General features: G+C 54.4%; 1 protein-coding gene across 1 annotated transcript; it reads right to left on the bottom strand.

Moving 5' to 3' along the window:
* Positions 1 to 6,659: 6,659 nt before the first annotated feature.
* DDX20 (DEAD-box helicase 20) lies at positions 6,660 to 11,925 on the bottom strand. Its single transcript, XM_021539489.3, has 11 exons — positions 11,693 to 11,925; positions 11,287 to 11,381; positions 10,945 to 11,113; positions 10,634 to 10,748; positions 10,416 to 10,558; positions 9,870 to 10,008; positions 9,555 to 9,613; positions 9,129 to 9,211; positions 8,543 to 8,648; positions 8,298 to 8,399; positions 6,660 to 7,953 (listed from the first exon to the last, which is right to left on the bottom strand). Exons 1-11 carry the CDS (start codon positions 11,874 to 11,876, stop codon positions 6,833 to 6,835), a joined length of 2,316 nt encoding a protein of 771 aa, XP_021395164.1. The 5' UTR covers positions 11,877 to 11,925; the 3' UTR covers positions 6,660 to 6,832.
* Positions 11,926 to 13,183: the final 1,258 nt, after the last annotated feature.

The following is a 13,183-nucleotide window of genomic DNA, read 5'->3' as shown; positions in this document are numbered from 1 at the left end:
GGACCAGGACGCCGCCGTGCCGGTACCGGGGCCGGGCTCCGGACCCAGCCGTGCCGGTACCGGGGCCGTGTCCCGGACCCAGCCGTGCCCCGGACCCAGCCGTGCCCCAGACTCAGCCGTGCCGGTACCGGGGCCGGGCTCTGGACCCAGCCGTGCCCCCGGACCCAGCCGTGCCCCGGACCCAGCCGTGTCCCGGACCCAGCCGTGCCGGTACCGGGGCCGTGTCCCGGACCCAGCCGTGCCGGTACCGGGGCCGTGTCCCGGACCCAGCCGTGCCCCGGACCCAGCCGTGCCCCGGACCCAGCCGTGTCCCGGACCCAGCCGTGCCGGTACCGGGGCCGTGTCCCGGACCCAGCCGTGCCGGTACCGGGGCCGGGCTCCGGACCCAGCCGTGCCCCCGGACCCAGCCGTGCCCTGGACCCAGCCGTGCCGGTACCGGGGCCGTGTCCCGGACCCAGCCGTGCCGGTACCGGGGCCGTGTCCCGGACCCAGCCGTGCCCCGGACCCAGCCGTGCCGGTACCGGGGCCGTGTCCCGGACCCAGCCGTGCCCCGGACCCAGCCGTGCCGGTACCGGGGCCGTGTCCCGGACCCAGCCGTGCCCCGGCTGGGGGAGCAGCGCCGCCCGAGCGCGGCACGCAGCGAGTCACGGAGCAGACGGAAATATAACACTGTGTATCGCAGCACCTTTTTAAAGGTTTTTAATGGATAATATTTATTCATGAGGAAATGACTGAAAAGGTGAAAAACAATAGATTTTGTGAGGTTTTTTTTTCTTCTTCTTCACGGAGCAGAACCTTAAAACCAACCAAAATTTCACTTTTTTTTTTTTTTTTCTTTTATAGGAAAAGATTTAGACAAAGAAGCCTCCTGTCACAGCAGCCCCCTGCAGCGCTGTGTGTGTGAGTGTGAGTGTGCAGAGCCCCCAGGGCACGGCCCTGCCACCCGGCAGGAGCCCAGGTGTGCCAGCCCCGGGCACACCCACCCCCACACACACACCTCCCTCCCTGGATGCCATCCCCAGTTTAGACTATTTTGTACCCGCCTTTCAAGTCAATACAGTGCAATTGCAAACAGTGTGTTTGTCTGCTAATTATTGTCTGTGGAAACATATTTGTGGAGAAAAACAAAACAACAAAAAAAGACAGGCTTTAGTAGAGTTTTAGTCCCACCTGGGTATCTGCTTTCTATTTTTGTTATCACTTGTAAGAGTGTGACTAGACTACAGTTCTGTATTTTTAAAAAGGAAAAAAAAAGGAAAAGGTAGAATTCTTTTTTAATACTGTGCACACAAAAGGCAAAGAACGAAAGCACTGAACTCAGCTTCAAGCGTTCCTGAGTCTAACAGAGGTTCCTGGTAATGTATGCCCATGCTGTTAACTTTTGGTTCCTATAGAGAATTCCTTTGCTAGCACTGGACGTGTAACCCGTTGTAAATAGTAGCCAAATAATGTCTGGATTTATACTTGATAATAATTAACCCCAGAGCCAAATACCTTGCATGGACAGAGAGGTATTTGGCTTTTCCAGAGTCTTAGGGCTCCAGTTGTCCTGTCCACGGCTCCTGGGCTGCATTGATTTTGGGGATAGACAAGTCAGCAGTTTCAGTTCTCCACCCAGCACAGGATCTGCCTGAGGAGGGAGCAGGACTGGAGCAGGAAAACATTGGCTCATGTGTTGGTACAGACAGCATTTCCTATCCACAGCTCTACACTTAGCTTGGGAGAAGTCTAGCATGAACTAGCAGCTAACCAAAAACTGGAGAACACTGTGTGGTACTGCCAGGAACCTCATCCTGGCACCGACCCCTTCCTAGGAAGGATTCCTCAGAGGAAATTGGTGGCCTGAAGCACAGCCCATCCATCCCCTGCGCAGAGGAGCTCCTGCCTGCACTGCCTTCTGGAGTCCCTTTTGCAGGGGATCGGGGCGGGGGGACACCCCTCCCCTGCCCCCGGCTGGCCCTGCTCATGCACAAACCTCCCCGAGGCCCTCGCAGGGCCCGGGGGACGGGGAGACCCCAGCCCTGCCCTGGGCAGGGGCTGCGCCCCCTCACAGGCACAGGAGCAGCTCCAGGAGTGTTTCAGGCTGGCTCAGCAAAGGGATGGCTTTTTTTAACATCTGTCATAACCTCTCCCGATGTAATATTTATCTGCACATATACACACACACATATAAGTAATTACAGACACATACATGTATAGATAATTACTGCTGATTACACATAGAGCTGCACCCTGCTTTGGCAGCACTCCTGCTGTGAGCGATGGCTGATGCATTCACTCAGAACCCTCCTTAGAATCCTACAACATCCGAGGAACCTTAGGGCTATGGCTGAGCCTCCAGCAGCTGCACCAGCTTCTAGTCATTTATTCCAGTGCTGTAATATGTTACCCAAAACTATGTTCAGTCCTGTTTTAAAAGATTAAAATGCTCTGCCTTTTGCTGCTTCCCGTAGGATGTTATACTGCAGTTAATCTTACCATTACTGAGGCTTTTTTTCAATGTTTTAATTTAATTTTTGCTTTATTTTCATTAACTGTCATCATCTGAGCACCCCTGCCCTTCTAGATCAGAGGCCTTGCTCTGCACCACTCGCCACCTTTGCAACCTCATCTGCACTGGCACAGAGTGAGGGTGAAATGTCCCCGTGCTGATGGGGACAGGACTAAAAATTACAGTCAGGGATTCCAGATGGATTCTTGGTGCTGCCTGATTCCTGATTTAGGGTGGAGTGCTGAACCAGGCACTTCCCATCCCTGCATCTGTAAATAGCCACCCCAGCAGCCCTCATCCAAACCCCTGACAGGGCTTTTCACCGCTGTCCATCGAACCTTTGGAAAGGGGAGTGTAACATTCCAGTTTAAGAGGTTAAAAAGAATGAGGAAAACCAGTTCCAGGAGCTTCTGGCTGGCTGCTTGGGCTCTGTTTTCTTCCAGAAACCAGGAATTGTGATCCTGGCCGGGAGGCAGGGCTCGTGCCTCTGCCATGAGCGGGGCAGGGGCTGCCCCACGCTGCCAGCTCCTCACAGGCTCGCAGGGGGTGCAAACACGCAGAACCAAGGAAGTCTGAGCCTGGAGGAACGGGGCTAAAAGTATTTTTAATGGAGCCATTAGCTTCCCTTATCCTCTAAAGTCGCCCAAGTAAAGCTTCCAAAAGCACCTGGAACTGCGTGGTGGAAAACCTGGGATTTCCCCAGGAGAGCACTGTGCACCCCCAGGAGCTGCAGGGACAGGGATCCAGCCCTGCAGGGACAGGACAAGGATCTATCCCTGCAGGGACAAAGATCCAGCCCTGGAAGGACAGGGATCCATCCCTGGAGGGACAGGACAGGGATCTGTCCCACAGGAACAGGACAGTGACCCATCCCTGCAGGGCTGGATCCCTGGGCTGGAAATGGGGAAGGGGAGGGTGTGCAGCCAGCAGAGCAGGGAGCTGCCCTACAGCCCCTCCATCCTGACCCAAGGGGGCAGGAGGGTTTCCCCAAATTTGTCATCCTTAAACAGCACCGAGGACAGGCCAAGCCACCCCTGAGAATTCCCGAGGCTCATCCCCAGTGCTCCCAGTGCTCCCAGTGCTGCCCTGCCCCCAGCACCCCAAGCCCTCCCGGGCACACGGAGCCTGACCCCACGCAGGGCAGGGCTGCTCCTGGGGCTGCTGCTGCACAGGGGCAGCTGGAGCAGCCCCAGAGCAGCACCTGGAGCAGGGCAGGCTCTGCAACAGCCCCTGAGCCTGCAGAACACCAGTGCTGTGCTGGCACTTCAGCTCAAAGCCTTCCCCCTCCCCTCATTCCTCGAGACTTTTTATAGTTTTAGAGAAGCTCCTTTAAAAGAGGTAAAAATGGATTCTTTGTACAAAAAGCAAGTGGAAGGGCATTATTTTTTCAGATTTTCCTAAAGCAATATAAAAATATCAAAGGAGCAACTCCTTTTTCTGAGCATTTTTTTCCTTTCCAAAGCTTTTTCTGAAGGAAAAATATTTTCACCGATTTTCAGCCTATTCTATCAATAGATTTCCTCTCTTCTCAGCTGGCATCGAGCTGCTAACAGGATTCACACCCAGCTGGCAGCAAATGATTCTTTCACACATAGGCTTTGATTTCCATCTACTTTCTAAAAGCCACCTTTTGCTTTCAGTTTCCTTAAAAAGACAACCACATGGCATTAGTGCGGAATAAACCTCATGGATAATTCAAAATACATCTTTCTTTAATTGGCCAGAAAGATCAGATTTAATCAATGCCACTTGTTTAACCTAAAGCTGTTGCTAATACCTGTCCTGTAACCCAGCACCCGTCATTCTAGTCTAGACAGTTTAAGGTGTGTGCATGAAAATCAGATTAACACCAGCTAAGGAATGCAAATTTCCTTCAAGAGTTTGCTTTTTTAAGTAAAGAGGTTGCAAACATGTTGCATCTTACATGTATTGTAAAGAAAATTCAGGAAATTAAAATCACATTTAATTTATGTGTTGTAACATCCCTTGGACTTTGTAATATTTTAATCTGCTGGACTAAGGCAGAGTTAAAGTCAGCACTCATGCAGAGCGGGTGAACATCAGCTTTGAGCCGCAAACTTAATTCTGCTGTTAAAGTTAGGTGAATAAAACACCTTTTCCAATCACTCACCCATCCAGTCTATCTCAATATTTTGTTTTAGAGCGTTATCCTGCTCCAGCACTTGGAGATCCATGGGTTTAGAGCCCGAGTTTTAGGCTTTGTCTTTGCCAAAACCGCTGTGATTTTCTCTTTCTAAAACTGTCAGAGTGAGGGAAGGCAGTGAACACCAGGAGCTGAGCACCAGCAGCCTGGGCTCTGCTCCTGACCCCCTGAGCAATCACCAGGTGACTCGGGGACATCATTTCAGCTCCCTGGCAGCCCTTGGGGCAAAGCACCTCCTCCTGCAGTGGAGCTCAGCTGGTGGCACCCCAAAAGGCCCCAGGGAACTGGGGAGTGCCAGAGCTGCTGCCCCTGCTCAGGGAGCAGAGCCCGCGCCAGGAGCTCAGGTGGAGCAAAGAGCAGGGCACACAGAGCCTGTGGCAGTCCCTCCTCCTGTTCCAGTCTGTTCCTCTGTGTGTCCGTGTGTCCGTCCCCTCCCTGGTTCAACCAGTGCTGCCCCGGAGCCTCGGCTGGGGAAGGTCCCACCACACCCTTCAGCCGCCACCGGAGCTCCCAGGGGCTCCTCGGACCAACCAAGTCTCAAAAAGGGTGTGATGGTCTATTTTTGATAACCAGTATGGCATTCCAATGCAATGGTGTTTTCTTTAGGAGTTCTATGTTGTACGAAGCTCTCAACCTTATTATTTTCTATTTTCGTACTTTAAATGGGCTTTGCTTTACAAATGTCAGAGGACAGATAGGAAATGTACTGGACACAACTGCAGGTAGCTTCATTTGAGAACAACTTTCTAGAAGAACCGTTTCCTGTTGTCTTCTTTTGGAATTGTAGTGCATATGTTGAAACTTGTATATCATTTACAGTATTGAGTCTCGTGCCACTGCTGTACCTGATGTATCCAATCCGGATTAAACAGAGTATGTGCCACAAACACCAACAGGATGCTGTCATTCCTTCCAAAAACCTCCCGGGAGGTCCTTTTGGAGACTCTGGGTGCTGACCTAGGCCACCGGAGTTGCATTTAAATGCTAATTAACTCTTCCCCAAGCAGTCATTAATGAAATCAGTGAGATGTACAGGACAGCAGCAATGCACATACTGAAGTGCATCTCTTACAGGGTCCTCTCTGCGAATGTTACAAGTAGCAAAAATTCATCTTGGAAACCAGATCATGCTGCCTTGGCCTTTTCCAACTGCACAAAGGGGAACTCCCTCCCACAAAGGGAGTAAGGCAGGAGCAAAGCACAGAAACAACTTTCAAAATTAGTGCAGAGCCAGCCCAGGGTCAGCACCCGAAGCCAGCAGCACTCCCTCTTTTCCTGCCCCAGGACAGCTCTGTACAAGCCAAACAGGAAATATCAATTAGTTTTAGCAGTAATAGGTAATTCCATTCTAATTAAACATTCCTGAAAGTGTGGGAAGTCTGATACTGTTGCACCCAGAGGGGCAGACCAATTATGATGGCTGCTGCACATTTTCTACATAATTAAATGCTCCACCACACAGCCTGCTGCACACCTTGCTATAGAAATATTATTTATACAGTGTTAATTAACTGGATTTAATTTAGCAATACGGGCATTGAGATGCTCGTTTCATTCTGCCACTTCACTGGATGTAATCAGTGCCTGGTGTTTACCAAGAGAATTAGGGAAAGTGGGATCATCACCAGCTTTGAACAGACCATGGAGCCTCACAGGGAATTCAGCTTCACCAACAGCCACAGGGAAGGCAAGGAGGCAAGAGGGAGGGCAGCCCTGGCACAGGTGCCCAGAGCTGATGTGGCTGCCCTGGATCCCTGCAGTGCCCAGGGCCAGGCTGGGCACTGGGGCTGGAGCAGCTGACAGGGGAAGGGGTCCCTGCCACGCCTGGGGGCAGAGCAAGGTGAACTTTAGGGTCCCTTCCACCCAAACCTCTCTGGGATTTCATGAAATAGCCCTGGGATTGTTCTGTATTTTGTCCTTTCTGACTTTTTTTAATGTGGGAATGGCTGCCTTTTATCATCCTTTTTTTACTTTGGATTGTAAAGATTCCAACTGAGATCCAGCTGTCTTTCTTTTTCTTTTATTAACAAATTGTAACAGCGTCACTGGACCTGTGTAAAACATTTACCAGACACAGCTGCTTATAAAAAGACACCATTTCTCTCCATCTGTCTCTTGTCAGTGTCCTTTAGAGCAGCACTGGTGCCACAGGCCAGGCCAGCCCTGGTCCCAGGACATCAATCCTCATCCCTCAGCAGCTCCTGGAGATAGACTGAGTTGATGTGGTAGGCACTGATGCAGCTGAACTGCCAGTAGCTCCTGCTGTAGTGAGACAGGGCTGAGTAGTAGCTCTGCCAGGCGTTGTAGTAACATTCCCAGTACTCCTCAGAACCCCAGCCCTCGTGTGCAGCATCATCCCAGGAGCTGCAGCTCCGCTCCTCCTCAGTTCTGCTCGTGGCAGCACTGGAGGACTGATGCTCGTGGCTTTTCTTGTGTTTAGCACTTTGTTTGGGCACTTTCTTTCTCACTCCATTTTGCCTCGGGCCGTGGGGAGGCTCCCGAGGCTGCTCAGGGGTGGGACAGGGACCTGCCCCAGGGGTGGGACAGGGACCTGCCCGGCCCTGCCGTGCTGGGGGCACAGCTTGGGGCTCCTGCGTGTCTGACAAGGCCCCAGGGCAGGAGAGACTGGCCCTGCTGCTCCAGGAATCCCTGCAGCTCTCTGAGCCATCGCTGTCAGCAGACACTGCCCCGTCTGCTGCTGCCTCTGTGTGATGCTCCATCTCCTCCCACTCCACATCCCCATTTCTGGGCAGCCCACGCTGCTCTCCTGGGCCTGAGTAACTTCTGAAAATCTCCACCTCTCTCTCTGACCCTTCTTTAATGAAATACTCATAATCTTCAACAAAATCTGAGAAGCTCCAGGGACTGGCGAGATGGTTTTTGAAAGAAGACAAGCATGGAATTTTGGGAAGATTTTTCTTTAAGGCCTCCTCGTCTGGAGCCTGAGTGCTGTGCTGTCCATCCATCCTGGAGATGGGTTTGACTTGATTCCTCTGTTCTGTGTGACAGCTGGAAGTTTGGGGGCCTCTATTTCTCTGTACCTTTGCAGGATTTGTGCACTTTTTAATCTGTTTTTGCTTCGGAGTCTTTTTTGGCCTTTCTACAGAAGAATTACCCCTTGGAAGGTTAGAGGGAGGCTGAGGTGTGTTTGGAAATCCATTCTGGACAGGCTGCAGCACTGGTTGCTCTGGTTTAGGACACACAGTGTCACAGTTCAGCACAGGAGCCGTGGGTATTGCAGGTTTAACTTCCACCTGCCCATCTTCAAACTGCTCCATCATTCCAGGAGGGATTGGCTCTGCACAGAGGAGAAACAGCAGCCACTCAGTCAAGGGCCTCCTTCCCTCTGGAAGGAGATACCCAGCTGAAGCTTCTCCAAATTGCATCTCAGACATCAAGTGAGGGCCCAAACACACCCCTTCCATTCCCAGAAAAGCTCAAAGAGCCAGAACATTTCCTTCACAGAAGGGACCAAAGGCTGCTCCAGACAAACAGCAGTACCTTACTTGTCAGGAGCTGAGAGTGAGGAACGTGGGCTAGAAGCAAAGCAGCCCCAGCAGGGAGGCCACACCACCCCTGGGCTCGTCTGAAGCTCTGACAGGAGACCAGCAAGCCCAGCCACAGCCTCAGCACAGGGCCCACCTGGCAGGAGAAGAAGCTGCAGGTTGCACTTCTGAGCAATTTTCATCATGGTGTTCTCCTCCTCCCCACGGCAGCAGTAGGTCACAGCCAGCCCCAAGGTGCCTGTGGGACAGAGCAGAGTTAACAGCAGGCCCAGCAGAGCTGAGACTAGCAGGGCTCAGGCCCAGCAGGGCTCAGACTAGCAGGACCCAGGCTCAGCAGGGCTCAAACCCAGCAGATCCTAGGCCCAGCAGATCCCAGCCCACCGAAGCGCCCGGCGCGGCCGATGCGGTGCAGGTAGGTCTCCCAGTCCAGGGGCACATCCAGGTTGATGACCAAGTTCACCTTCTCAGCATCAATCCCACGAGATGTCTGCAGGGAGGGAGGAGGAGAAAAGGGCACTGAGAGCTGAGTAGCTGCACAGAGCTTGGAATAAATCCAGAACCTGGGGAGGCTGGAAGGGACCACAGGGGTCACCCAAGGTGTTGGGGTCACCCTGACATGCGTAGCTCTCACAGCACACTGCCCACAGAGCAGCTTCTGGCTGCAGAGCAGCAGATAAATGACAGCTATTCCTGAGCCAGACCACAGAACGGGCTGGGTGGGATGGGCCCTAAAAGTATCACCTCGTTCCAGCCCTGCCATGGGCAGGCAGACGAGGCATGGGGCTGATTTCTAAGCCCCGCTGTGAAAATAAGTCCCAACCCCCAGCGCTTCACCAGCACATTTATGTCCTCTCCAATTCCAAGCCAAATCTAATCCTCTGAAGTAATTTTATGTGCAGTACTCCTGCATGCTGTAAAATTTGAAATAGAATCTGTAAAAAGCTTGTTTGAAAGCAGTAAATCTCACCAAGTCTGTGGAAATCAGAACTCTGCAGTGGAATTGCTTTAATTTAGCCATGGCATCAAGTCGTTGATTTTGATTCATGTTGCCTAGGAAGATAAAAATTAGAAGCAGGTTACATTCTTCATCTTTATGCCACTCACATTCTAGAAAACACTGCTTTGTATCATCAGGATAAGTTAGAAACTTCCTCAAACATCAGCCCCAAATGAGTAAAGAAGGAACAAACAGAACCGGAAAACTCAGGTCACTCATTGCAAAAAAAATTCTTTTCCTTGTAGATGGAGTCTTGAAAGACCTATGACAATTCAAATGCTATTCTCAGCCATTTAACCAGAGGCCCTGCAAGGCAAGATTGAAGATATATTTTCCTCGTTTAGGTCACATTTATGCACAATTTCAGTGGAATCAGAAAATTGTGAATGGTTTTACCTGAAATGCACTCGGCAGGGAAGCCTCTGGATGTCAGTATTTCAGCCAGATGTTGAGCCCTGAGGGAACACACACACTGAAAACTGGAAATAAAACCCCAGGCCTAACAACACCTGCCAGTCCTTGGGTTACTCTCTACAGCCAAGGACTGCATTGTGATATTTTCAGTATTTCACACTGCATTCCTCAGGCAGTATTTCAGAGCTGAGGTTTGCAGTCCGAGGCCTTGCAGGTCCCATGAATTTCTCTGAGCCTGGGCATTACAAGCACTGCTCCCAAACAAGCTTTGTCCAGGTGTTATTGCAAATGTGTTACCTGCTGTGCAGATTTGAGAAGACTAAGGCTTGGTTGAAAGGAATCTTGCTGAACAACTCCTGCAGGTGCTGGGTTTTTTCCTCAAAGGTTTTATGTGGGAGGGGATGGGAATTCACGATTTTGTAGTACTGCTTCAGCCCTGAGCAGGAAAGCAAAACAACAGATTAGGGGCTGCCATAAAAACATGCACAGAGTTCTGTAAACACGTGGTAGTGCAGCTGAAGGGAAACTGCAAACAGACAGACATCAGAACCTCCAGGAGAAAATTTTCTAAAAAGGCTAGAATTTTTGAATGGATAGAAAAAGGAGGGAGCTCCATTTGTCACTGGTATTTCAAAAATACAGAATCACAGGTTTGGGTTGGAAAGGCCTTTAAAGACCTTCTCATTCCACTTCAAGGTTCACTACATCAACACTGGGGATCAATATTCATAAACTGAACAACCCAGGGGTGAAATTAGGAACTAAAGGCAGGTGTTTTGGCTTTAGTGCCCTCCTCGTCATCTATTGCCAGCCATGCCACTGTGAGTGCCTTTATGTGCTCACCAAGAAGGCTTGGGTCCGTGGGGTTCAGCCTGACGAAGGTGGGCTCCCTCATGTACCTGGTGAGGGCAGCAGCCAAGGACTCGGGGTAGGTGGCTGAGACCGCCAGCATCTGCTTGTTGAGCGGCAGCGAGGAGTAGATCCAGCTGAGAGACAGGGGCAGGCAGTCACTCACAGGGCACCCGCCTGCCCACGCAGCCTGGCAGGGTGCTGTGCCTTACTTGATCTGCTCCTGGAAGCTGCCCTCCTCCAGCAGCTTGTCCGCCTCGTCCAGCACCAGCAGCCGCACGCTGGCCGTGCTCAGGTAGTCCAGCTCGATCAGCTGCTTGATCCGCCCTGCAGGAGGGAAACACCAACAGCTCCAGAAACGGGGCCCCAAACACCTTCAGCGTGACCTTTTAAAGTGTTCCTGAGCTGCTCTGAGGCTGTGCCCTGTTAGTGACAACAAACTCCCCCAAGCCAGCTTCCCGTGGCCGGTTACTGACCTGTGCAGGCCCACGGGGACCCAAACCACGGCAAAGCTGCTCCCTACCTGGGGAGCCCACAGCTATGTGGCACTTCTTCAGCCTGCTTCTGTCCTGGCTCAGAGGAGTCCCTCCAATGAACACGTGGCATTCCAAGCCTTCCATTTTTATGCCAATGGTCGTGATGACGGCGTGGATCTGTACAGCAATCTCCCTGGTGGGAGCCAGGATCAGGATCTGTGTGGGGCAAGGGTTAACTGGGGGGATGGGAGCTAAGCCCAGCACCGCAGCGATGCAAACCGCACTGTCTGGTGCCACATCCCCCAAAAACAGCCGCTCCCTCCGCAGAGCCCCGGTGCCACATCCCCCCAAAAGGAGCCGCTCCCGCCCCAGAGCCCCGGGTGCCTCACCTGCGTGGCCGGGCTCTCCAGCAGCACCGCCTCCAGCGCGATGGTGGCGAACACGCACGTCTTGCCGGTGCCAGACTTGGCCTGCACGATGAGGTCTGCAAAGAGTGGCTGTGGCAGTCAGGGCAGCGCCGGGGGTCAGGACAGATCCCGGGATCAGGGCAGATCCCGGGGTCAGGACAGATCCCGGGATCAGGGCAGATCCCGGGGTCAGGGCTGATCCCGGGGTCAGGACAGATCCCGGGATCAGGGCAGATCCCGGGGTCAGGGCTGATCCCGGGGATCAGGGCACCTCCTGGGGGTCAGGGCAGATCCCAGGGTCAGGGCAGATCCCGGGGTCAGGGCACCTCCTGGGGGTCAGGGCAGATCCTAGACCCATCCCGGCCCCGCGCCCGGCCCGCCCGCTCACCCAGGCCGCAGCGCCCCAGCGGGATGGCCTTCAGCTGCACGGGCGAGGGCCGATGGAAGCCGGCCGCCTCCAGCCCAGCCAGCACCGGCGGCGACAGCAGGAGGGAGCCGAAGTCCGCGGGGCCGCCGGGCAGCAGCACGTCCCGGGTGCGGACCCGGCCCGCCGCCTCCCTGGGCGCCGCCATCTTGGCGGGCCGCGGCGGGAGTCTCGCGAGAGCTGCCCTGATCCCGCGGCGCAGCGCCGCCAGGGGGCGCGGCGGGGGAGATGGCGGCGGCTCCGCCTGAGGGCGGGCGGGCACGGGGAGATGGCGGCGGCTCCTCCTGAGGGAGGGCGGGCACGGGGAGATGGCGGCGGCTCCGCCTGAGGGAGGGCGGGCACGGGGAGATGGCGGCGGCTCCGCCTGAGGGCGGGCACGGGGAGATGGCGGCGGGGGCAGCTCCGCCTAAGGGAGGGCGGGCACGGGGAGATGGCGGCGGCTCCGCCTGAGGGAGGGCACGGGGAGATGGCGGCGGGGGCAGCTCCGCCTGAGGGAGGGCGGGCACGGGGAGATGGCGGCGGCTCCGCCTGAGGGAGGGCGGGCACGGGGAGATGGCGGCGGCTCCTCCTGAGGGCGGGCACGGGGAGATGGCGGCGGCTCCGCCTGAGGGCGGGCACGGGGAGATGGCGGCGGGGGCAGCTCCGCCTGAGGGCGGGCGGGCACGGGGAGATGGCGGCGGCTCCGCCTGAGGGCGGGCACGGGGAGATGGCGGCGGCGGCTCCGCCTGAGGGCGGGCACGGGGAGATGGCGGCGGCTCCTCCTGAGGGAGGGCGGGCACGGGGAGATGGCGGCGGCTCCGCCTGAGGGCGGGTACGGATAGCGGGTCAGGGCCTCCGGAGCGAACAGCGCCATGTAGCCCCAGATAAATAACCGCAAATAGCCCCAGATAACCGCAAATAGCCCCAAATAACCGCAGATCGCCGCCGAGCGCCGCCGCTGGCCCCGCACACACGCCCCGGCCGGGCCGGGCGCTGTCCGAGCGCCCCGGCTCTGCCGGCCCGGGCCGTGCCCGTCCCGAGGACAGCGCACAGAACACGCGGTTTGCGAGCCCTCAGAACATGACAGCAAACATAACAGCGTAGTGTTCGCTCGGCAGAGGGCAAGCGTGTTAATCTGTATGTGCCCTACTTACTACCCTCTGTAGGCCACTTATTTTAAATTTATGAATATCAGCCTTTATGGCAGCGCTTCGGAGGCTCTGGACGTGCAGCTTCCATTCATTGCAAGGGAATTTGGAAAATCTCCACAGTGGCTTCTACTGTACAAGCACATACACTGTGCCATTATTCTTACAGTGCCGGGCAGCCAAAATGAATTTTAATGGCTTTGGTGTATCACAGGCTTGGTCACGCCTTTGAAATTCCTCATGCCTGTATTTCTGATGGGGAGAAAAGTCTGTCAGATTCTATTCAGTTATGTCTTATGATGATGATATTTTCCTGTGGATATCTGAG

This window comes from Lonchura striata, chromosome 30 (assembly GCF_046129695.1).
Source record: "Lonchura striata isolate bLonStr1 chromosome 30, bLonStr1.mat, whole genome shotgun sequence".
NCBI classification, from domain to species: Eukaryota; Metazoa; Chordata; class Aves; order Passeriformes; family Estrildidae; genus Lonchura; species Lonchura striata.
Note: the sequence above shows the minus strand (reverse complement) of the source record. Positions and strands in the feature narration are given on the sequence as shown.